A 22,424-nucleotide genomic window follows, 5' to 3' on the forward strand; every position below is an offset into this window, starting at 1 on the left:
TCACCGTCTTTTTCAATGCGACGATGGTGTGTACCGTACCACACAACCACTGATATTGCCAGATGCGAGCTCGACACAAATGGTCGTCGAGATAATGCTGTGCGACACCTCTCCCGGGCCACTACCCTCGATTCAGGAAGTCCTGACATGACAAATCCACGCAAGTGCGGCCCACCACCGTGAGTGATTTGGTTCCACAACATAAGTAGCCATGTAGCCAGGGAGCCAGGGAGCCATGGAGACCGCCTCCGCCGCTCACCAACCCCTCCCCTCATCGATCATGCATCCATCCCTCTTCCCAAACTTCTCCTCACTCGCCACGTTCGGGCGGCCCGATGTCACTCTCCAATGAGCTCCAATCATTCTAAAGAAGGTCGCAAGCGCGCGGACTTGGTTCTAGATCCATCATAGTGTACGCCCCTTTCCTCCTCCTTTTTGTGAATCGACCTTCATGACCTTACCCTCGGAAAATCCAGATCCATGGCAAGAGAGCAGTAGTCAACTTGAGAAACGCCTACCGCGGTCGATAAGAGGAAGTGAGGGGTACCAAAGAAGTGCATTCTTGTTGGTGGTTGCATAAAGTAATTCTATCATCCCACCTCGCACAGCATCTACCTTCATTACTGTCCGTGTCCATTGCGAATCTTGTACAATTGCATTTCATTGTAACACAAAGATCTCGAGAAAAGAGAGAGAGAGAGAGAGAAAGAGCAAAGCCTCATCATGAGCGTCGACTCAACTCCTCCCACGGCCACCACGCCGGTGAACGAGAAAGCAACAGGTCCCGAACATATCGAGCACATCACAACCCACGATCGAGTTCCCGGGCACGAAAACTATTACGAGAAGAATGGCCTGCGAACATACGGCGATGGCGAAGACCACGAAACTGAACCTCCTATGTCCTTCAAGCGACTTATGTCCTTGGTAGCTATGGCATTCATTTGGACCGGATCCCAGATCCCTGTATATATCTTCGGAGCAATTCCGCCCTACATATATTCTGATATCGGTGGAGTGGATAGGTATGTCTGACCTGATCTATCAATCTCATTATGATACTGATTAATTATTGTACAGATGGATTTGGTTCGTGCTCGCCAACCTCCTGGCTCTTGCCGGCGTATGTCCCTTTGTCGGCTCCCTCTCAGATCTCATGGGTCGCCGCTACGTCTGCCTCTTCGGCTCAGGTCTAGTCATGCTCGGCATGATCGTCTGCTCAACCGCAAAAGTGATGAACGTCTTCATCGGCGGGATGGCGATTGCAGGAGTAGGTGCAGGCATCTCGGAACTTACTGCCCTGGCCGCAACGTCTGAACTAGCTCCTACTTCGAAACGAGGAAAATATGTCGCTGTTCTGATCTTCACTATTATCCCCTTCTGTCCTTCCGTTCTTTGGGGCCAGCTTATCGCCTATCACGCTGGGTGGAGATGGTGCGGCTTGTTGTGTGGTGTTTGGGTTTCTATTGGATTCTTCATGACTTTGTTCTTCTACTTCCCTCCACCTCGAGTAAACTCCATGGGTATGAGCAGAAGAGAAGTTGTAAGTCAGATTGATTTTGTGGGAGGATTCTTGAGCATCACTGGCATGATTCTCTTCATGGCTGGCATGCAATGGGGAGGATATCAGGTTCGTCTCGTTCTGGCCTCCTCCTTCAGCACTCGTCTAACAGAAGTTAGTACAAATGGTCTTCAGCACACGTTCTAGCCCCCTTGATCTTAGGCTTCGTCCTCATCGTCGCCTTCTGTTTCTGGGAAGTCTACGGAGCAAAACACCCCATGTTCCCCTCTCGCCTAAAGCAAGCACCACGCATCCTCGCCCTGACCCTCGTCATTACTTTTATCTCCGGCGCTAACTTCTTCTCAATCATCATGTTCTGGCCTACTCAAGCCTTCAACGTCTACGGCCATGATCCCGTCGGTGTAGGGATCCGAGGAATTCCTGTCGGATTCTCGATTTTGGCCGGTGCTTGTATTGTGCTTTGGTGTTTGTCGATCTTCAGAGGAAGGAACAAGGAGTTGATGATCGTGTCTTCGGTTCTTATGACTGCTGGTATGTCTCTCTTCTCTGACACCCTTTTAACTTTCTCTGATGAGTTTTAGGATGCGGTGCACTGGGTTGCGCAGATCGCTTCAACCTGCACACTCTCTGGGGACTACTCATCCTCGCTGGTCTTGGCATTGGAGGAATTGTCGTCCCAGCCTCGATTATAACTACTATCATCTGTCCCGATGATCTGATCGCCACAGTCACTGCTCTCACCCTCGCTATCCGTGTCATCGGCGGTTCAATCGGTACCTACCCCATATCCTCTCGCTTCTTCACCCCACTAATAGATCTATAGGCTACTGCGTCTACTACAACGTCTTCATCAACAAATTCATCCCCAACGCCACCAAGATGATCGGCGGCACCATGTTCGAACTCGGCATCAAAAACACCTCTCTCATCGCCGAAGCCATTGGATACACGGGTGCCTCTATCCTCCCTCTCCTGCGCACCATTCCCGGCATCGGCATGAACGAGACGGCGTACGAGATGGTTGTTTTAGCGGGCCAGGAAGCATATGCTGCGAGCTACAAGTATGTGTATTACACGAGTACCGCGTTTGGGGCGGTTAGTATTATCGCGGCGTGCTTTTTGGGGGATATTAGTCCGTATATGGATGATCATGTTGCGGTTCTTATTCATTAGATGAGGGGAAATTGCGAGATGGTTCTTCGCTGGATGTTTCAGACGAAGAGGAAGAGATTATCCAATCTATTCGTATGTATGATTTGTGCTCCATTTGCACCATCGAATTTCTCTCGTGTTTGATTTCCGTAATAATTATGTCGCCGTTAAAATTGTGTACCACCATCGTCGAAACGTCCCACGAGATGTCAACAAGTATACGTATCCACTAGAGCCGTACCTTCCGTCCACAACGCTCAAATCCTACTTCATAACGTAATATGCTCGAACTCGCAACAATTGCCGGCATCGCCGGCGTCATCGGAACCGGCGTCTCCTTAGCCAAAGTCCTCTTTGACCTCTCCGGCTCCTTGGGCGCTACCGGTCTCGAAGTGCGTCGCACAGGCGAGGATATATCGATTGCCTGTGGCGTATTGCATTCGGTCCAATCAACACTAAACCAAGCCAAAGGGTGCTGGTACTCGACCGACGGACTCGACGAAATACAGAAGATACATTGATCGTTGCCATGAGACGTTCGTAGACATCCAATCGCTGATCTCCCCCTTTGAAAAGCTCGCGCAAGGAAAAGGCACCCCGAGGAGTCAGAGGTTCCATCAAGTCGATGAAATGGAGATCCAAGAGGGCGAAAGTCAAGGTTTGGAGGGGAGCGTTGCAGTCTACTACGTGTATGTTGACGATGATGTTGGTAACTCGTGGCTGGCAGGAACAGATTCGTGGAAGACGGTATGTGCAATTCAATTGCCTAGTGTGGGATATGCGTCCCTAAGATTTGGTAGAAGTTCGGAAGACAGACATTCAGCGGACGAAGTGGCGCAATCCAAATTGGTTTTCGAGAATTTGCAAACCGCGCATCGATGCGTTGTGCGGGATACAAAGTATTGGGAAGATCGGCTTACTGGAGACCAAGATCCGAGCGACAACTTCGTCGACCAGACGGGGGAAATGGAAGAACAAATCGAACATGATTGTGACATTGAAGATAAGTGGGCGCGGCGACATGATGCGGACAACTCAGTGTCTCCCACCTCGAGTGAGAACAGCGCAGCGAACAAGTTTGGTGTGTGGCAATGCCCGCCTGCTCTCAACGACAACAGCAGTATATCAGAAACCTGGAACGACTCAAGATCTTTCGAGTCCTTTGCCAACAAAGTGCATACGAACTCGGGTGGAAGCGCAATATATAGCGGGGTAGAGAGTGATAAACGATTGTCTCTCGTGGAGAATGTACCTCCGTGGTCGATGAATGCAGCAGCCGATCCATTTGTTGATACATGGTTCGAGGAAGACATCTATTCAGATGACGCCGATGTTGTCCCTGCTGGCCTCGAACGTATCGGGTCTCAGCTACCGCATATCAGGAGTCAAAGTGGAGACATTGACAATCGGCAGAGGAATTTCGAGCTGCCTGAGACGTTTTCAAATCCATTCGATACTTCACTACCACTGCCAGATATTAGTCCAGAGGACGATAGCCCAGGTACACTGCTATACCGCGATACATACCAAAATCTGCTCGCCTATATAGCGCCTAGACGTCAGCTTCCAAAACCACTCTCGCACTATTCATTGCACTACATATGTGAAAATGGTATATAATATACGTTGGATTCTTAAGAATATCTTGTACGAACGTTTAGGTGTTTAGTCGAATCAGGAGAAGATCCGAAAGTTGTGTTGAAAGAAGTTGACCCCGTTACGGGTTCTGAAAAATCTCGCGCCGCTTTCAGAATTTCAAGCATCGTTGGCGGAATAGAAAAAGGGGGGATGAACTATTTTTGAATGATTGGTGTTATTGCTTTTCATAGAGTATGTCGATACATGGGCTAGCAACTTAATCTAATCCTCACGCACGTAAACAATACGACCAGATGGCAAGCATTCTCCAAGGAGTGATTTTGTCCAATCATTGAACCTTTGAAGAATTGTAGAGCTGCCGAAGCATTGAGCCGAGGCTTTCTTACTTCTCACTCGCCACTAAGCGCCACCTAAGCCTCGACCGGAGGAAGGTTTCCTGATTTGACACCGAGTGGGTGGATGGCATAGTTTAAGCATTGGACAGCCACAATGTATGGCAAAGCGAAACAAGATTGAGACCTGGCGCCCACATATCAGACTTGGCCTTCTGCAGTATTTTGGCATAGGAATGACGGAGATGGAGGAGTTGTATCCAATTTGAACAGCCCGTAATTGAACCGTGGTAATAATCGAAAGTACTTTGTAGACAAGAAATAGCCTTCAACAGACACTGGAAGTTGTGAAGACTGCATTTACTTGCATATTTAACCATATCCAGCATATTCCAAAGAAGAGCTTTTGGCGTGGACATAGCCGGAATTGAGTTGTGAATCATCACCAATCGCGGGTACCGTCCAATTGGGAACGATCCGGCATCTCGGGGCCATCCAAACAAAGTAATCCCCGTTTCCCCAAAATTCGAACAAAGATGGGACAGCAATCCGATGTGCAACAAAGATACTAACATGACACAAGCGATCGAAGGGGATGGTAAGCGAGGGGATAGGGGCGGAGCCAGACAGTTGCGCTAGCTGGCTCACTCGCTACACCGTCTGATATGGCCTGTAGCACGCCTAATTAAGAAAGGGGTGGTCAGATATTGAGCAGTACGAAACGACAGAGCAACATGCAGCAAAAGGATCATCGTCTGACTTGAGCATCCAGCATGAAGCAGGCGATTGGAGCAGATGTAACCGAGGGCAAAAAGGGGCAGACACACTCGCTCATTTTCTCCTTCAATGGTTTCTTGCAAGGTGTAACGAGCTCCCTGCTCAGAAGAACATGCGGAAGCGTGCAGGTAGATTTCAAGTGGGGAGAAGTACAAAAAACCCTAGAATCACACTCTCTCCTCATCCGAAGTGTGGATATTGACGGTCCAAGAGAATGAAGCATATGCCGCACAATCTCACAGCCGACAGGCTCATCTGCCAACCATTTGGCACGCTAAAGCCCGTTCGTCAAGGACTATCATTGATATCTTGGGCTTAGTGGATGCGGCAGGGCGAGTTGTTGGAGTTCCGTAAATGGCGGGAATGGAGTCGTACGGCCGTATAAATGACGACGTGCAACAAAAACTTCTTAGAGAAGAACTGCTCTGCTTTAATACAGCAAGAAGAACCAAGAAACCTCATGGTATGGACCTGAAGTAGCGGCTCCTCGTATGAAACTATTATATGTGCATGGTGCTCTGTCTGTCAAAACAGGACGACTTGTGAGATTGTTTGTGGTCTGTGGAGCACAGGGTCTTTTGCATACGTTTTTCGTGTGCTTGATATACAAAAAGTTGATTATTAGACAGGATGGGAAGTTTTGTTTCATAGGCAAGGAAGAGAGATCGAATGAAATTGTTGTCAATAGGCAAGAGGAGAGTTTTCGGGAGGAGACGTCGGCTCGGAAGGAGCAGGGGTTGACTGAAAACACGCTAGCCTCAAAATAAATATTAAATTAATCTTGTGCGACGTTCAACATCATCATCAGCAACATCATTTATATCTGCACATGAGATTGAGCTGTTACTAGCAGATGCTATATCTGCTAAAGTAATATGCTCTTGTATGCGACACGCCGCCTGTCCGAGACCCATCATGATCAACACCGATATGCAACCTCGAGTCCTAACATATCTACCATAAATTCTTGTATTCTTCCTCCTGCAAGATGGACAAAATCCAGGTATGCAATTCCGAGATCTTCCTCATAGCATCGGTCTGACCTGCGTGATGCAGAAACATGAAGCCTTGGAATAAGACAAAATCCAGCCTCTGAAGTCGAAATAGACGGTCTAGAGTGTCTTGTTTGAAACCATTATTACTGCTCAGTATCTCCCGAATGATACTCTCGCATACATCAAAGACTTTGTACATGGCGGCCACCATCAGCGCATGGATTGACGCTCTCTCAGCAGATGCGGATGATATCGACATTCGAGCTGTTGTGCAGGCATATTCGACCGTTCTCATTATTCCCTCGAACTGAGTCGCCTCAGTCCGTCCATCTCGAAACGCACGATGCGAACGATCCAGATCCCCGCAAAGCCTCAAAGCTGTATCGAAATCAAAGCCTTCGTCTACCAGCGTGTGCATATCATATCGAGGAGGAGTCGACGATCGCGACGGCGTCCCTGCTCCAAACGCACAATCCTGTTGTGTTTGGTCTTGTTCCACTGTTTCGGCCATGGCAGTTTCCACAATGTGACCCTCCTGGATGATCGAGTGATCATTGGTGAGGAAACCAACATTTCCAAAATGTTCCACATTCGTGGTTTTGCCATTGTCCCAGAACGTGTCGAACGGAATAATTGGGCCAAAATGCATGTCATCCGCCACCATAAGTAGTGTATCTGCATTGGTGCGCGTATGTCCTATTTCATTTGCGGTCTTGTAAGTCTTTTCAACTGCTTGATTCGATGATGACTTCCGTCGTTGATGGCTCTCTAAGTGTGTTCGTCTTGGCCGTCCTGCCTTTGCACGCGGTGCAAAGAGGCATGAAGTTCCGTTGGAGGAGCAACTTCGACATGCAATGCTGCCAGGCTCTAGAATACAGCGGATCTTACGGCTGTGACAATTCTCACAAGCGTCTCGAACTCTGGGGTACATCCCTGCTAACATGCTAGAATCCACAAAATTAAGTATAATTGTCTTATTATCTCAGACGCCAATCATGCGAGGTTGATCAATTTCTTGCAAGATGCTTGAAGTTCAAGTCATATCAATCGTAAGATACATTATACCATGCTTTCTTTTTGCGTTTTTAAGCTTTCCCGCCGCTTAGCCCTTGTACCTACCTCACAAGGCTTGGCGAAGAGTCGGCGACAGCTTCGCCACCAAAAATACCTCGGCCGCGCTATTGCACATTTATTGGGATGGTATCCATGGACTATTACCACCCGAGACTTTCTTATCTGAAGTTCGCTGAACACGTAGAGGCAGACTCGGCGTTCGTTCCCCAAAACGCCCAGTGCTGAATGCCCATCTTGGTGGTTGCAGCAAGCCAGCGCTTAGAAACAGCCTGCCGACCGTTCAGCTGCATCAGTCAGATCTTTCTAACCCACACGAACTTCGAGAGTGTTCGACTGACTTGGGAGGAGATGTCTATGAAGATGACAATCTTACATTCTTTGATGCTCGCGAACTTCCGGGTTCGTTTGCTTGACTCCATTCGATCCCTAGATAATCTTTAGGCTGGAATAGCCCCCAACATTCGCCCCCAACAAGCATCATCAGCCAATATGCAGGTTCGTCCCTGCACATCCCAACAGAGTTGATGACCTGCCAGCTGTTCGCAGTAGCGCGAACCATTCGATGTATATCGTTCCCATTTTGTTCCCGTTTGGTGTCTCATGCAGCCGTCTTTGGTGCACTACTGAAAGCGTTACTCTTTCCAGCCTCCGAACACCCATGACACCACATGGCCGCCACTGCGGATCTTCCGATTGCATCATTTGTGTGGTTCTAATTGTGGAACATTTCTTCAGCTCTGGTGCACCTTCTCGGTTGGCTTATCGACATTGGCGAGGAAATACGACTTAATCCTTGACTATTGACTGTCGCCTGGGTCGTTCCACGATTTTATTCAGCCTTACACTCAAGGTCTAAACATGCGCTTTCTCTGTTTCCACGGCTACGGTACGAGCAGTGAGATCTTCGAGCAGCAATTCGCAAGTATTGCTCGAGCCTTGGGGGATCATCATGAATACGTTTACCTTGATGGAGAAGTCATAGTGACTAGGACTGGTAGGAGGGATTATCCACCGACGACCATTTTCTTTCTAATATGTTCCAAGAACTCGCTGGTATCTTCCATGGCGACACTCTCGGTTATTATTCTGGCTGCAATTCGGAGCAGATCGCGCATGTCCATGAAAATGTCACTGAGCTACTTGCCACAGAAGAACCTTTTGATGCTGTGCTAGCAAATAGCCAGGGAGCAAGTCTAGCCATCTCATATCTTTTGCATCAACAGATACAATATCCAAACAAAGCTTTGCCCTTCCGATTCGCCGTCTTTTTCACACCAGGTGTCGTCATTTCACCCGATCGTGAATACAAGTCTAAAGAGATTTTGTCCTTCTTGGATAAACTTAATCAGGATGATATCAACAAAATATTGATGGGAATTCTGGATCGAAATGGACAAACAATGATCGAGCCCATGAAATTTATTGGATTGAGCAACCTTTCCGCTGCAGAACGAGAACTTTGTCTAAATTTGGTATCTTCTATCTATCAATTCTATGATCTTCATTAACACCATCAAGGTTCAGCACATAGATACCCTACTCCTCACTCGTCGCAACTTCAAGGTAGCAGAAACGAACGCCTATCCCGACATGACCGCCCAACTAGACTGCAGAGACAAATTCCCACGTTTCTTCCATCCTGTGTATACAGATGAGCGCATCTCAATCCCGACAGTACACGTTATTGGGAGTGGAGACAACCAGGCTGTCAAGCGTCTGGCGGAGGTGGCTAAGATGTTGTGTACGAAGGAGAAAGTCATTTCTGTTGTACACAGGGGCGCACATGAGATTCCCAACAAAAGCGAGGGTGTCGAGGCTGTGGTTCGGGCGATTGAGAAAGCGGATTTTATGGGGCAACGGGTTTGGTAGCCAGTTTAGGCGCGAATGAGAGGTGATAATCCAAGTTTTTCTAGTCAGTGTTGTACAGTTGAATAGAGTAGTGCAATACAGTAAATCAAAGTGATGTAATTCTGTGAGCAAGGCCAACTGAATATATGTTTGTATACCTAGTGTAGTGTGTTCAATTGCAAAGGGGTAGAGCACAAAAGTCGAAATAGGGTTGAGGCAAGCTTTGGTTGCAAAACCATGGCATGATTTATTGTAATTCTCACACCATGTAAGTAAACATCCGACTGTTATCTCCACCAACAGGTCCCTAGAATCTCCTCGAACTCATGGAACAGAAAGTACAGCTTCATCAGGGTCTCGAGCTGCATACCACGTGACTGAAGAATTGTTCAACATACAAAAGTGTCTTGTGTAATTAGATCGGGAGATCCGATTTCCAGGTGCTTCTATCCCTTGCATCAGTGTCTCGATCTTCTCAGCGCAAGCCGTGGTAGACTCCCTTGATCACGTGCATGTAATTCTGCCACTTTGGCGTAGGGCGGTATCCAGCCCATCCGTTCAACGACCTCATTCATTCTCGCCCTCACCCAACCTCACAAGGAGACAAAAAGGCTTTCAGCTTCCCAATGAACAAGACATCTCAAATGCTCCGAGCACAGACAAAATAGGCCGAGGAGAGACATGTCGCATTTACCAATGGACCGAGGAGCTGGAGCTCACTGAGCACCATGTCCGCATACCCGCTTTGCATGAGCACACCATCTCGAGGCTTCGGGTTTCATTGAATCTTGGGTGGCTTCAATACATCCAGTTCCCGCTTGTCCAAGTGGATTGGGTCACGGGCTGGCGAAAAGCTTTGGCGATACTGCCGGAGATGGATTGGGCAGAATCTGTAGGACAGACTGTGTTGAATCGAGCTTCGGCATGGCCCAATGCGTTCAAGTTGCGAGGTGGGATGATCGTGACAATGGAAATTCGTACCGTTGCCGCTGGACTAAAGAAGCCTCGTCGGGATGCCCCTCCTTGCCTGCATAGCGGGGCAAACTTCCGCTGCGAACTGTGGACCCAAGGCCAGCTGACTGGGTTTTTGGTGTATACCTTTCGAAGCTATATCTGAGATCTTGTTTCTTTGTCTTTGCTTGTCTATAGCTTTTGAAGACATTTCCGTTGTCTGAGAGATAACAATGTCTTCGTCAGAAAGCGACAATGATGCTCTGGAGCCAATTGCCATCGTGGGCATGGCCATGCGCTTCCCTGGTGGTTCACACTCAAGTGAGAAGTTCTGGGAGATGCTGAGTAAGGGAAAGTCAGCACATCAGAAAATTCCTAAAGAGAGGTTTGATTGTGAAGGTTACTATCACCCAGACTCGGCAAGAGCCGGCGCAGTAAAGTTATCTCTGACCTATGATAAAAGAGAAAGGCTAATCAATCTTATAGATCAACGTCAAAGGTGGTTACTTCTTATCTGAAGATCCAGTATTATTTGATGCACCATTCTTCTCAATGACAGCTCTTGAAGCAACTAGCACAGATCCACAACAGCGTTTGATGCTAGAAGTCGCATATGAGGCTTTGGAAAATGGTGAGATCTATGCAATCGAGATCAATGATAATTTTGGCTTAATGAGTTATCTATAGCTGGAATTCCGATGCAGAATGTTGTTGGCACTCAAACGAGCGTGTACGTTGGATGCTTCACCAATGACTTCGAGAGTGTGGGGGGCCGAGATCCATGTGAGTGTTTGATATGAGTGATAGTCAAACATGCGCCTGGCTGATTTCCTCTAGTCGGCGGCCCTTTCTATGCGGCAACAGGCTATGGCTCGAGGTAATCACGGGATGCGGACCATTGAATCAATCTCGTATCATCTAACATTCTGGTAGCATGCTGTCCAACCGAGTCTCGTGGTTCTTCGATCTGCGAGGACCAAGCATGACAATCGATACTGCATGCTCGTCCTCTCTGTGCGCTGTACACCTTGCATGCCAATCACTTCGGTTGGGAGAGTCGAAGATGGTAAGTCTTTATCAATCTGATATGAGAGAATACCTTCCTGATGATGACCTCTTTAGTCCCTTATCGGAGGCACAAATCTGATATATGACCCATCCTATATGCGAGACATGTAAGTAAACACATCTGAAAGCTCCCGCGCCTTCTTCGACTTTGCGCTAACACAACAAGGTGTGGAATGACGTTTCTCAGTCCAGATGGAGTGTGCCACAGTTTCGATCATCGTGCAAATGGGTATGCAAGAGGAGATGGAATTGGCGGGATGATTCTTAAAACGTTGAAGCAAGCACTTGCAGATGGAGATACGATTCGAGCAATCATTCGAAATTCCGGACTCGGACAGGATGGAAGGACTCCTGGCATCACTATGCCTTCCCCTCAAGCTCACGCAGATCTAATACGAAATACATATACTGCAGCTGGCCTGCCACTTGACCAAACTGCATATTTTGAGGCTCACGGTATGTCAAATGAGATACTTTTGACCTATTTTCCTAACAAGACCAGGGACGGGTACTTCCATAGGAGACCCCTATGAATTATCAGCAATTGGAGCAACGTTCGGTAAAACACGCGATGAAGACAACCCGATCTATGTGGGGAGCGTGAAGACCAACATTGGTCATCTTGAAGGATGCGCTGGGTTGGCAGGACTTATCAAAGCGACATTAGTGGTAGAACGAGGACAGATACCAGCACTTGCAGACTTCGAAAAAGCGAATCCTCGCCTACGACTGAAAGAATGGAAGATCGCCCTACCAGAAACATTGACACCATGGCCTAGCAACGGTATCCGACGTGTCTCTGTCAATTCCTTTGGCTACGGTATGTGAAATATTTTTTTTCTCCAGAGATTTCTTACTGACCGCTTCACACAGGTGGCGCGAATGCACATGTAATCGTTGATGATGCGTACCATTACATGCAGCAATATGGTAAGCCTGCTTCTCAATTTTGCGGTCTATCCGGAGGAGAAATGCCTGCCGAAATGCATGCCACGAAATCAGCCTCGAGACCTACTGAGTCCTTTACTGATCACGTCTAGGTTTGAATGGGCATCATCAGACAACGCTTTTCGTCAGTGACTCGGAAAGTGATAGCGGATTCAGCTCGGAAGATACTTTATCTAGCGAGCAAAATGAGACTACCCATCTTTCGAACAGATTGTTCGTTTTCTCGTCGGCAGATCAATCTGGACTCTCTCGACAGTTCAATGGATATGCAGAAACTATTAATATCATGCTAGAAGCAGACAGAACCATTGACTCATCGCTCAGCATCAATTGGTCAACCTTCACTGACAACCTTGCATACACTCTTGGATCTCGAAGATCTGCTCTCGACCACCGAACGTTCGTCGTGGGTAGATCAGCTAGTGAGCTCAGTGCCCAGCTCCAGAAGCCGCTTACTGCTCTTCGAAGAGCAGCAAAGAGTAACAACGTCTTCTTTATGTTTACGGGGCAAGGATCTCAATGGCCTACTATGGGACGAGAACTCATTGGTCATTCGGTATATAGACGAAGTCTGGAGGCATCTCAAACAACCTTGGACTCTCTCGGATGCAAATGGAAGATACTGGAAGAACTCTTCATGCCCGCGGAGGGGAGTCGAATAGATTCTCCAGACTTGAGCCAACCTCTCTGCACGGCACTGCAGATCGCTCTTGTTGACCTTCTGAAAGCATGGGGAATACAACCCAAGTCTGTGGTTGGCCATTCCAGTGGTGAAATAGGTAAGTCTCAAGTCAATTTCGAAGGAACAGACAATGACTTGCAATAGCCGCTGCGTACACTGCAGGAGCAATCAATCAGAGCGATGCCATCAAAGTTGCTTACCTGAGAGGAGTCTATTCTGCAGACGTCAATTGCCGCCTAAATGGCCTTTCCGGAGCAATGATGGCGGTCGGTCTCTCAGAAGAAGCTGTGACTCCTTATCTGGCCAGCGTCCCCGAGAACACTGTTGTTGTAGCATGCATAAATGCTCCCAGTAGTGTTACATTGTCAGGAAATGAGTCTTCAATCGACCAGCTTCTAGAAAGACTCAGTCGAGATGGAGTTTTCAGTCGCAAATTACGTGTCAGCACTGCCTATCACTCACATCATATGAAGGTAATTGCAGAAGATTATCTCGCCGCTATGGGAACTCTTGACCCAGCATCAAATCAAAATGAGTTCGCCGTCACGATGTTTTCGTCAGTGACTGCAGCTCCCATCAAACCTCAAGAGCTCAATGCGTCTTACTGGGTGAAGAACATGATTAGCAAAGTTCGCTTCTCAGAAGCAGTTAAAGCACTGGTTACTCAGAGCGCACCTGGAAAGACAAGAAGAAAAGTCCCAATTCCTTACGCAGCAGCAATTGAGATTGGCCCAGCGGCAGCTTTGCAAGGGCCGCTCATGCAAGTTTTATCCGCTCACGACGATCGACTGACTGGCTCAATTATGTACACCTCAATGCTAGCAAGAGGAACAAGCGCAGAAGTTACGGCGTTGATCGCCGCAGGAAGATTATGGGCACAAGGTGAGCTGCATTAACTACTATTCCTGAAGCTCTCTTCACTAGAATATTGGTGAGAAAACTAACATTGGTTTTCTTGCAGGGCTGAATATTGATCTTCACGCTGTTAATTTCGACACGAAATCGAAGAGCAATTATCAAGCTCTTGGAAGCCTACCGCCTTACGCATGGAATCATACTAAAGGATTCTGGCATAGCTCAGCTTGGGGAAAGACATATCGATATCTTCGAAAACCACGGACAGATCTTCTCGGACTGCGGCTTCAAAATCAAGACAAGAACGAACCTCGTTGGCACAACTTCCTTCGTCTCTCCGAACAACCTTGGATTGCAGATCATCGAGTGCAACAGATGATACTCTATCCTGGAGCCGCGATGATAACAATGGCAATCCAAGCAGCACATGAAATGCTCGATCCGAATCGCATATTGAAGGGGATCGAAGCTTCCAAGATTCTTTTCAAGCGACCACTGCTCATCTCTAGCGGGGACACTGCTGTCGAGACAGCAATCCATCTCCGACCCGCCGAAGATCAAAGCCGAAAATACGTGTTCCGGATATTCTCACAAGCGGAAGACGAGGAATGGCAAGAGATTTGTTCTGGTCTTGTGTCAATACACTACACAGATGATCAGAATACTGCACTGGCTAGAGACTGGCAGTCCGACGTTTCTGTCTACCCCATGATCCGAGAGCGGGCATCAAAGAAACTCGCTCCTGCATTATTCTACAAAATCTTCGACAAGAAAATGAATCTGCAATACGGCCCACTGCACCAAAATGTTACCGAATGTGTTGCTGGTATGCGAGAAGGGCATGGAAAAATCACGATTCCAGACACAAAGGCGGTCATGCCTAGCCAGTTTGAATACCCGCATCTTATCCATCCTGCGACGCTTGACTCGATATTTCATATGCAAGCGCTTGGCTATCTTCATACTCTGTCAGGCAATGAGTCTCTTGTTCCGATCTCCATCGAGAGTGTATACATTTCCGCCGATATACCTGTGGAAGCTGGTTCTGAATTGAATGGTTATGCAAAGAGCACCAAGACGGGGAGTGGCGACTTCACTGGCGATATTGTATTGTCAGATGAAGCTTGGCTCACCCCTAAAGCTGTTGTTAGAGGATTTCTGTCTCGCGATATGGCAGCTACGAACACTGATAACTTGGCATCGAAACGTCAACCTCGGAAATGTATAGCTATACAGTGGGAAGAGTTCAACCCAGTTACCGAATCGAACGGCGAAGAAAGACAACTTGCAGAGAACAGCAGCCTTTTGGTGACAAAAGCTCCCAAAGTTCTCGTTCTCTGTGGACCACATTCAACCTTTGCACTCCGATCTCTTGTTGATAAGTTGACTAAAGCCCTTGCAGGGTGTAATTGCACGGTGCGGGTTACAACAAGCTCGGAACTCAGAAGTGAAGGGCAATCAAATTTGGCAGATACTTTAATCATTTCTCTGGTTGAAGTGAATGAGCCGTTCGTGGCCGGATGGACCGAATCGGATCTAGCATGGTTCAAAGACCTTACAGCCCAAACGTCTGCTCTGTTGTGGGTGACATGTGGTGGAGAATACGACAGAGAAGAGAGTCTTGGGTTCAGTATCACGACAGGATTATTGCGCACACTTCGAGTTGAGATGCCTCAATTGAGACTGCCTCACCTCGACTTATCTCGGACTGCAGATCTTGCACAAGAAGAAAACATCAACAGTATTCTCGTCGCATTTGAGCACGGAATTCTGTCTGACCAGGCTACATACGAGCAAGAGTTCATGGTTCGTGACAACAAGATACTGGTTCCTCGCTTGAAGATGCAGGAATCATTCCACCAAGAACTTTCGAGCCAAATTGTCCAGCCCGAACCTCGAGCAATGCGTCTTGCTGATCAGAATCAGGCTATGGAAGCTGCCATTCTGCAAGACACGAAAGGCATTGTTTGGCAATACGCTGAAACAATTGCCTGCCTTAGTGAATATGATCTCGAGATTTCAGTCTCGGCAGTCAATCTCGAGGTCATGGATGTTGAGGAGGCAGTCGTTCCTGGACTCGACGCAGTTGGCGTTGTGACGAAGACCGGATCAGCCATCTATAACTTCGTACCCGGAGACATTGTCGTGGTGTGCGCTTCCAATACTTTGAAAACATCAATCATCATTGATCAAAGTCTGGTCAGGCATGTTCCTTCCTTCATCGACTCAAGTTCCCTGGTTACGCTGCCATCTGCACTTTGCACTGCGCAAGCTGCTTTGTTGGATCTCGGTCGCCTCCAACCAGGGGAACTTGTTGTCTTCTACACGAACCCAGGAAACATCGAGCAAGCGTTGATTTCCCTTGCTACGCAAATTGGCGCAGAGGTGTTCGCTGTTGCTCGTGATCCAAAGCATGAGTGCATACTGGTAGAAAACCTTGGATTAGATGAGGATCACGTTGCGACTTCAACTACTTTCGATGGGCTAGCTGCCGCAAAAACCATGATGAAAGGCAAAACTGTGGGCTTGATTGTGACTACGTTCACTGGAGAACACGTTCAAGAGGCAATGGGAATGTTGACTGATTTTGGCCGCTTTGTGAGTGTCGGTAAAGGGACTTTAATGGGATCCACGCCCTCACCGAGCAACATCACAGTCGCCAATTTTGACCTTGAGCGTATGAGAAACACCTCTCCTACCAAAGTTGCTTGTCTGTTCGAGAAAAGCTGGGCACGAGCCGCCAAGTATGGTCTTCCTCGAGCAGCACCTATCCGCTCATTTCAGCTACCCAGCATAGATGCAGCACTGGCATATCTGAGAAGTGACCGCTGTTTTGGAAGCGCCGTCTTGAAGCTTTCTCCTGATCACGAGATCATGATTCCTCCTCCGCCACCAGTCAAGCTCAGGCTTGATCCTACTGCGACATATGTCCTTGCTGGAGGACTTGGCGGGATTGGAAGATCAATAGCTGATATGATGTTTGAGGCCGGAGCTCGCAACATCACCTTCATATCACGATCTGGTGCTAAGTCTGAAGATGCTGTCCATTTTCTTAGCAGCCTCTCAGTGAGAGGATGCAATGCGCAAGCATTTCAATGCGATATCTCAAACGAGGCTCAAGTTCAGTCCTTTGTAAGAATGTGTCATGAGCAAGGGCAGAAGATCAAAGGTGTTGTTCAATGTGCTATGCTCTTGAGAGATTCGATGTTCGAGAACATGTCTTTTCAGCAGTAAGTCTCCAGCTCAGATAGCCTCCATTTGCGAAACCTAGTCATTAACTCATCCAAGGTGGTCTCAAGCGACTGAACCAAAAGTTCAAGGCAGCTGGAATTTGCACAAATGTATGCCGGCCGACCTTGACTTCTTCATCATGCTCTCATCAATGGCGGGTGTTATTGGAAATCCTGGGCAGGCGAATTACTCTGCTGCCGGGACCTATCAAGATGCCTTATCGCAACATCGACGTTCGATGGGCATTGCATCAATGACTATCGACTTGGGTATCGTGTCAGATGTTGGTTATATTGCCGAAAACCTCGAGCAATTCGAAAGGCTGGATTACTTGGAGAACTTATTCATATCTGAACGTGATCTGCACGTGATAATGGCAGCAGCGATGCTTGGGCAGACTCGGGACGGCTTGCCGGTACCCGCACAACTTGTCACTGGTGTTGGCAAGGAGCTGCTTGCCGAAGGTAGTCTGGGGAGTGCTATGTCCAGCGACTTGAAGTACACTGAATTACACAACTTACTTAAAGTCGGAAGTGGGACCTCGGACTCTTCAGAAGATGCGCTGATAAAAGAGAATCTGAAATCAGCGACATCTGTAAGGGATGCTTGTACCATCGTGGAGGGTGTCTTGTCTTCACAATTAGCAAAAGCGCTGAATATGGATGCTGCGGACGTGGATCTTGAGAAACCGATGCATGCCTTTGGAGGTAAGCTCATGCAGCAAAAACCGACTTGCCCCTTAATACTATCTGACTGACGTTGCACAGTTGATTCGTTAGTTGCAGTCGAAGTTAAGAACGTAAGCAATCTTTCTATCTCCTTCTCAATTGCGTTACTCATCATTTGATTCCGATCAAGATGATATTTCATCTTCCAATCGAGTCGTACCAATCACTAACTCGCTAACAGATGATCTTCCGTCGCATGAACGCCGACATTTCCGTTTTCGATATCTTGAGTACCATGCCACTTGCGAGACTTGCCCTTAAGGTGGCCAGCAAGTCAAAGTTTGTGAGAGAAGACGTTGCTTTGTTGGCTCACGATGAAGTTATTGAGTAAATGGAGTTTGGTCACTTTTATTTTTATTTCGACAATGTGCCGTTGTGTCACGTCATAGCTATAACCGCTGTTAATTTAGTCGTAGAATATATAATCATTCACCACTTTGGATCGTCATTCTTTTCAACTTACCCCTTTCCAGATCATATTCACCCCCATCTCTTAACAGCAATCATGTGACCATCCAATAATTTGAGCCTGTGGAGACAAGTCCGGTAGCGGCTCTTCACCAGCAATGAACTGCCTTCATTGGGAAACCATTCAGACGTTTGACCGACGGTGATTGAGAGCCCACAACTCATTTCCTTTCCGGTGATTGGTTCGTGTATACCGAAAGCGCTTGCCTCATGAGGCAAGCATGCGGCCATCTCCTTTCCAGATATCCTACGGCCGTAGCAATGAAGCTAAACAACCCGCCCAGCCTAAGGTCTCAAAGAAGAACATGTGGCTTGTTGGATCAAAGTCATGGGTCGGTGTACCGTTGCACTTTTCCATATTTGAAATGTTACATCTGGAGTGCGGGTGTCTTTTCTTAATCTTTCACTCTTCAGGGCTGAGCTACGAGATGAGTTCTGGAAACTCTTGAAACTGTTCATTCACATCTCAAGCCTCTTTCCAATTCTTCTATACAAAACTTCAAGTCTTGATATCCATTACTTCCAAGATGACGGACTACGAGGACTTTTCCCAGCAGAAACCAACACATTACAATGATTGGCCAAACTCACAAGGAGTATGTCAGCCCTATCCAAGATTTCCATGAGCAGGAAGCGATACATTCCTCCAAAACTCTCGGCGCATTTTCCCCGTCTTAATTCTCTCTCACTTCTTAGTGTTGTCTTACTTATCTCTCACGCTGTTAGTTCGATGTCACATATGAAGAGCGAGCTCCTGTCGAACTCAAAATCGAAGGCACCATACCTGAATATGCTGCTGGAACGCTTTTCAGGACCGGACTAGGAATCCGAAACATTGAAGCTGAGAATGGGCGACTTTTTCGAGTCAACCATTGGTTTGATAACCTTGCTCAAGTGCATCGGTTCCAGATTCACCCTCCTGCCGCTCCTGGTGGAAGTATGAGAGTCACCTACAATTCACGATCGACATGCGATGGTCTAATTGCAAATATTCGAGCTACGGGACGCAGGGAAGGTGTCACTTTTGGGGCCAAGTATGATCCGTGTATGTCCTTGTTCCAAAAGGTACAGCTTCGATGGTTTCATTTCTTTATTTGATCCGATACTGCTTGTACGAGATATTATTTCTACCTCCAAGCCTTCCTCACGTTGATATCTAACACCTTTTGATAGATCTCTTCAGAGTTCACACCATCTACACCTCCTCCGTCGCCGCCGAGCAAGACTCAACCTTCGGTAAACGTTCGACAGCGACCAAAGAAGGCAGATGAGTTCAGTGTTGCCGTTACGATCACTACCAATCATCCTGGGCTTACAAAGGCTGGAGAGAAGCTTGAAGGTGCTTTGGCAACTGAAGAAATACAATCCTTATGCAACAGAACGGATTCAGACTCCATACAGCTTCTAGATCCAGAGACCCTAGAGCCAATTGGTGTTGCATCACAATCTACCTTGCATCCCTCGTTGAAAGGTCCTTCTAGCGCAACACACTCACGTACCGATCCCAATGGCGATGTATTTAACTACAATCTAGAATTCGTCAAAGGCCAAGGGGTCTACCGAGTTTTCAAAGTGTCTGCTTCCTCTGGTGATACTTCGGTTCTCGCTACTTTCCAAGATGATCCGGCATACATTCACTCGCTGTTTCTAACGAAACGATTCGTTATTTTGTGTGTATGGAATGCACTTTACGCCAATGGCGGCGCATCTATTCTTTGGAGGAAGAATATTGTCGATGCACTTGCCACGTACGATCCAGAACGGCCCTGCAAATGGTACGTGGTCGACCGGAACCCCGTGGAAGAAGGTGGCCGAGGTCTAATCGCAACCTATGAATCTGACCCATTTTTCTGCTTTCACACTATCAATGCCTACGAAGAAACCGACAATGACGGCCAAGTGAACATTATCGCCGATTTGGCCGCATTTGAAGACTTGGACATTCTGAAGCGGTTGTACATCGACAACCTCCTTTCAGATTCTCCAACGGCTGCCACATTTTCGAATATGCGGAATTGTCTGCCTCAAATGCGGCGATTTGTATTGCCAGACATTGAGGCACATATGCAAGACTTGTTCGAGCCCGTCATTACAGACGAAGTGCAAATGTTAGAGGCAACTTCCGAATATCTTGCGCCAAAAGAGCTCAGTCCTGAGCTTCCGACGATCAATCCTCGAATGTCAATGAAAAAACATAGATTTGTCTATGGTGTCTTGCATACCGGCAAATCAACGTTCTTCGACAGTCTCATCAAATATGATGTTAGGGATAAAACAGCTGTGACATGGTCGAAACATGGACACACACCTGGAGAACCTATCTTTATCGTAGATCCGGAAAGCGCGGAGGATGACGAAGATGCTGGTGTTCTGGTATCAGTTATTCTAGATGGCGTTTCCGGCAAGAGCTATCTGCTGGTGCTTGATGCGAAGACGTTGGAGGAGATAGGTAAGGCGCATGTGGATGGGGTAATTGGTTTCGGGTTTCATGGGACGCACTTTCCACAGAGAATTCAGAAATTATAAAAGAATGGAGGATACAGCTTGTTTGGAACATGTTGTTCTGCGTTTTGACTGAGGTATCTGCAAGAGAGAGACAAGCTTGAAGCTTCAAAGCTGTATGAGTAGTTGACATCGAGTACTCCAAAACATACGACAATGAGCTTCTTCTCATCCCAAGTAAGCTAGGCTAATTACACGTTCAATACCAAGCGCAATCTTTTTGGCATTAATAGCATCTCTTGGAACATCATGACCTCCATCAGTAAGCAGTACCTGCGCCATGCTCGAGGTGCATGACTTCACAAGACCCAAGCTCTGAGCCTGGCATGGGTCCTTTCTTCCTATAACATGAACAGTTGGTATATCAATCAAGCCAAGGGCACCAATTGCATTCGATAATGGTTCATTTGTTGTGATCTGAGGTGGGACGAGAGCGGCGCACAAGAAGACGGCTAACTTGAAAGACACCTCCTTGAATGGACCTTGCAACTGTTGTTGCGCGATATACGCCGCTGCAACGGACGCACCCTGCCTACTAGTCAGAATGCATAAATACGTACATACTTCTTCAATTGCAGATAAAATCTCATACCTGGCTGAAGCCCATCACACAGTCATAAGGGCCGTCTTCTTCCACAACTTCGTGCACGAACTCTATTGCTTTCTGCATTTCTTCTTCCGAATACTTGTCAAAGAAACAGTAATAGGGACCCGGAAATAACCCTTCAAGCTCAGCAGCAGCATCGCATTCGATTGGGGCATCTAGGAAATCGAATACGTATGTGGAAGGAAGGAGAGAACGGATGTTTGCTGTTTTCCAGCACCGTTAGGGTTTAAGCTTACTTCACCAGAATCATTGGTAAACTGACCGATCTGAGTCTCCATAATCTCAGCACTAGATCCAGAGCCATGCAAGCACAGTATACGCCGCATTGCAAGTGCTGAGGTGGGAAAGAAGAAGAGAGCACGTGACAACAATGTTGGAATAATGGTTGTGTAAGACTTTCCCCGAGATTGGGGTGGGCCTCTACAACCGGTGAGATGGTTCAGTACTGTTCTATCAAGCGAGCTGAAAGACTCCCAAGCAAAAAACGTATGACAAAGATACTACATTGCTTTTGCCCTTGTGCAATGGGCTGCAGCAAGTCCCGCACTACAAAACTAGTAAGGTGGAGTGATTAATTCATGCATCTCAACTCTCCACATGTTATCATAATAGGCAGACAGACTGAATCACACTCTCCAGTACACAAAGTTCCTCTTTGGGATTGAAGTAACCGAAAGAGGGATACTTTGCGCTCATGGAACCATCATACCTTGGAAAGTTCCTCGCATTCGCTTCGAGGAGCTACCACATATAGCCAGTCATGATTTGGATATGCCTGTTGGCAATAGTGAGAACAGCCCTATGGCACACAATGCATGCAGTCCCACTCCGTGTTACATTGAATATTTGCATCATGCGAGTGGTTGAAATTGACCGAGGAGCGACAGGACAACATAAATGCCCCGCACAATAGGCCGGAATTGGCCGGCACGTTGGAAGAGTGCCTTGCCAATAAAACGAGTCCGAAACATTGTTATGGCTTGCAGATTGACGCAGTCTGATGTTGGAACTGCGTACGGCCGTAATGGTGGCGATGCGCTTCGAAACAGCTAAGCATGACGCTATTTACGAAAAACTGAACGTAC

At 47.4% G+C, this 22,424-nt stretch overlaps 8 protein-coding genes across 8 annotated transcripts; 5 read left to right on the forward strand and 3 right to left on the reverse strand.

Moving 5' to 3' along the window:
* The first annotated feature begins 272 nt into the window (after positions 1-272).
* On the forward strand, positions 273-2,846 carry LY89DRAFT_687403 (MFS multidrug transporter-like protein). Its single transcript, XM_018215491.1, has 5 exons — positions 273-1,025; positions 1,081-1,630; positions 1,681-2,053; positions 2,104-2,295; positions 2,346-2,846. Exons 1-5 carry the CDS (start codon positions 724-726, stop codon positions 2,693-2,695), a joined length of 1,767 nt encoding a protein of 588 aa, XP_018067544.1. The 5' UTR covers positions 273-723; the 3' UTR covers positions 2,696-2,846.
* Positions 2,847-3,000: 154 nt separating this feature from the next.
* LY89DRAFT_154001 (uncharacterized protein) lies at positions 3,001-4,518 on the forward strand. The gene has a single exon (XM_018205438.1). It carries the CDS (start codon positions 3,305-3,307, stop codon positions 4,292-4,294), a length of 990 nt encoding a protein of 329 aa, XP_018067545.1. The 5' UTR covers positions 3,001-3,304; the 3' UTR covers positions 4,295-4,518.
* On the reverse strand, positions 4,519-5,511 carry LY89DRAFT_154016 (uncharacterized protein). Its single transcript, XM_018205439.1, has 2 exons — positions 5,433-5,511; positions 4,519-5,286 (listed from the first exon to the last, which is right to left on the reverse strand). Exon 2 carries the CDS (start codon positions 5,178-5,180, stop codon positions 4,743-4,745), a length of 438 nt encoding a protein of 145 aa, XP_018067546.1. The 5' UTR covers positions 5,181-5,286; positions 5,433-5,511; the 3' UTR covers positions 4,519-4,742.
* Positions 5,512-6,284: 773 nt separating this feature from the next.
* LY89DRAFT_154089 (uncharacterized protein) lies at positions 6,285-7,667 on the reverse strand. The gene has a single exon (XM_018205441.1). The coding sequence runs from the start codon at positions 7,318-7,320 to the stop codon at positions 6,337-6,339; it is 984 nt and encodes a 327-aa protein (XP_018067547.1). The 5' UTR covers positions 7,321-7,667; the 3' UTR covers positions 6,285-6,336.
* A 642-nt stretch (positions 7,668-8,309) lies between these two features.
* On the forward strand, positions 8,310-9,320 carry LY89DRAFT_672425 (uncharacterized protein; the record flags this gene model as incomplete). The annotated part of the gene is made up of 3 exons (XM_018213286.1): positions 8,310-8,445; positions 8,496-8,923; positions 8,970-9,320. The coding sequence occupies 3 exons, from the start codon at positions 8,310-8,312 to the stop codon at positions 9,318-9,320; spliced, it is 915 nt and encodes a 304-aa protein (XP_018067548.1).
* An 801-nt stretch (positions 9,321-10,121) lies between these two features.
* LY89DRAFT_154061 (ketoacyl-synt-domain-containing protein) lies at positions 10,122-18,210 on the forward strand. Its single transcript, XM_018205440.1, has 15 exons — positions 10,122-10,684; positions 10,737-10,881; positions 10,938-11,033; positions 11,088-11,127; positions 11,184-11,316; positions 11,373-11,425; positions 11,485-11,774; positions 11,821-12,138; positions 12,192-12,248; positions 12,359-13,045; positions 13,093-13,830; positions 13,910-17,033; positions 17,092-17,741; positions 17,802-17,833; positions 17,944-18,210. Exons 1-15 carry the CDS (start codon positions 10,484-10,486, stop codon positions 18,091-18,093), a joined length of 6,714 nt encoding a protein of 2,237 aa, XP_018067549.1. The 5' UTR covers positions 10,122-10,483; the 3' UTR covers positions 18,094-18,210.
* Positions 18,211-18,555: 345 nt separating this feature from the next.
* LY89DRAFT_687409 (carotenoid cleavage dioxygenase 1) lies at positions 18,556-20,952 on the forward strand. The gene is made up of 3 exons (XM_018215492.1): positions 18,556-18,826; positions 18,957-19,295; positions 19,404-20,952. The coding sequence occupies exons 1-3, from the start codon at positions 18,758-18,760 to the stop codon at positions 20,754-20,756; spliced, it is 1,761 nt and encodes a 586-aa protein (XP_018067550.1). The 5' UTR covers positions 18,556-18,757; the 3' UTR covers positions 20,757-20,952.
* Positions 20,763-21,825, reverse strand: LY89DRAFT_687410 (uncharacterized protein). Its single transcript, XM_018215493.1, has 3 exons — positions 21,602-21,825; positions 21,325-21,542; positions 20,763-21,260 (listed from the first exon to the last, which is right to left on the reverse strand). The coding sequence occupies exons 1-3, from the start codon at positions 21,663-21,665 to the stop codon at positions 20,901-20,903; spliced, it is 642 nt and encodes a 213-aa protein (XP_018067551.1). The 5' UTR covers positions 21,666-21,825; the 3' UTR covers positions 20,763-20,900.
* Positions 21,826-22,424: the final 599 nt, after the last annotated feature.

Source organism: Mollisia scopiformis (assembly GCF_001500285.1).
Source record: "Mollisia scopiformis unplaced genomic scaffold LY89scaffold_19, whole genome shotgun sequence".
Lineage (NCBI taxonomy): Eukaryota > Fungi > Ascomycota > Leotiomycetes > Helotiales > Mollisiaceae > Mollisia > Mollisia scopiformis.

Coding starts and splice junctions, on each gene's coding strand:
- LY89DRAFT_687410 (XM_018215493.1), bottom strand. CDS start 21,665: ATGCGGCGTATACTGTGCTTGCATGGCTCTGGATCTAGTGCTGAGATT. Junction 21,543..21,601: donor GATTATGGAGACTCAGATCG/GTCAGTTTACCA, acceptor GCTGGAAAACAG/CAAACATCCGTTCTCTCCTT. Junction 21,261..21,324: donor GTGTGATGGGCTTCAGCCAG/GTATGAGATTTT, acceptor ACTAGTAGGCAG/GGTGCGTCCGTTGCAGCGGC.
- LY89DRAFT_687403 (XM_018215491.1), top strand. CDS start 724: ATGAGCGTCGACTCAACTCCTCCCACGGCCACCACGCCGGTGAACGAG. Junction 1,026..1,080: donor GATATCGGTGGAGTGGATAG/GTATGTCTGACC, acceptor ATTATTGTACAG/ATGGATTTGGTTCGTGCTCG. Junction 2,054..2,103: donor TTCGGTTCTTATGACTGCTG/GTATGTCTCTCT, acceptor GATGAGTTTTAG/GATGCGGTGCACTGGGTTGC.
- LY89DRAFT_154016 (XM_018205439.1), bottom strand. CDS start 5,180: ATGTTAGTATCTTTGTTGCACATCGGATTGCTGTCCCATCTTTGTTCG.
- LY89DRAFT_154061 (XM_018205440.1), top strand. CDS start 10,484: ATGTCTTCGTCAGAAAGCGACAATGATGCTCTGGAGCCAATTGCCATC. Junction 11,426..11,484: donor CCATCCTATATGCGAGACAT/GTAAGTAAACAC, acceptor TAACACAACAAG/GTGTGGAATGACGTTTCTCA. Junction 17,742..17,801: donor ACCGATGCATGCCTTTGGAG/GTAAGCTCATGC, acceptor GACGTTGCACAG/TTGATTCGTTAGTTGCAGTC.
- LY89DRAFT_687409 (XM_018215492.1), top strand. CDS start 18,758: ATGACGGACTACGAGGACTTTTCCCAGCAGAAACCAACACATTACAAT. Junction 18,827..18,956: donor ATTGGCCAAACTCACAAGGA/GTATGTCAGCCC, acceptor TCACGCTGTTAG/TTCGATGTCACATATGAAGA. Junction 19,296..19,403: donor GTATGTCCTTGTTCCAAAAG/GTACAGCTTCGA, acceptor ACCTTTTGATAG/ATCTCTTCAGAGTTCACACC.
- LY89DRAFT_154001 (XM_018205438.1), top strand. CDS start 3,305: ATGGAGATCCAAGAGGGCGAAAGTCAAGGTTTGGAGGGGAGCGTTGCA.
- LY89DRAFT_154089 (XM_018205441.1), bottom strand. CDS start 7,320: ATGTTAGCAGGGATGTACCCCAGAGTTCGAGACGCTTGTGAGAATTGT.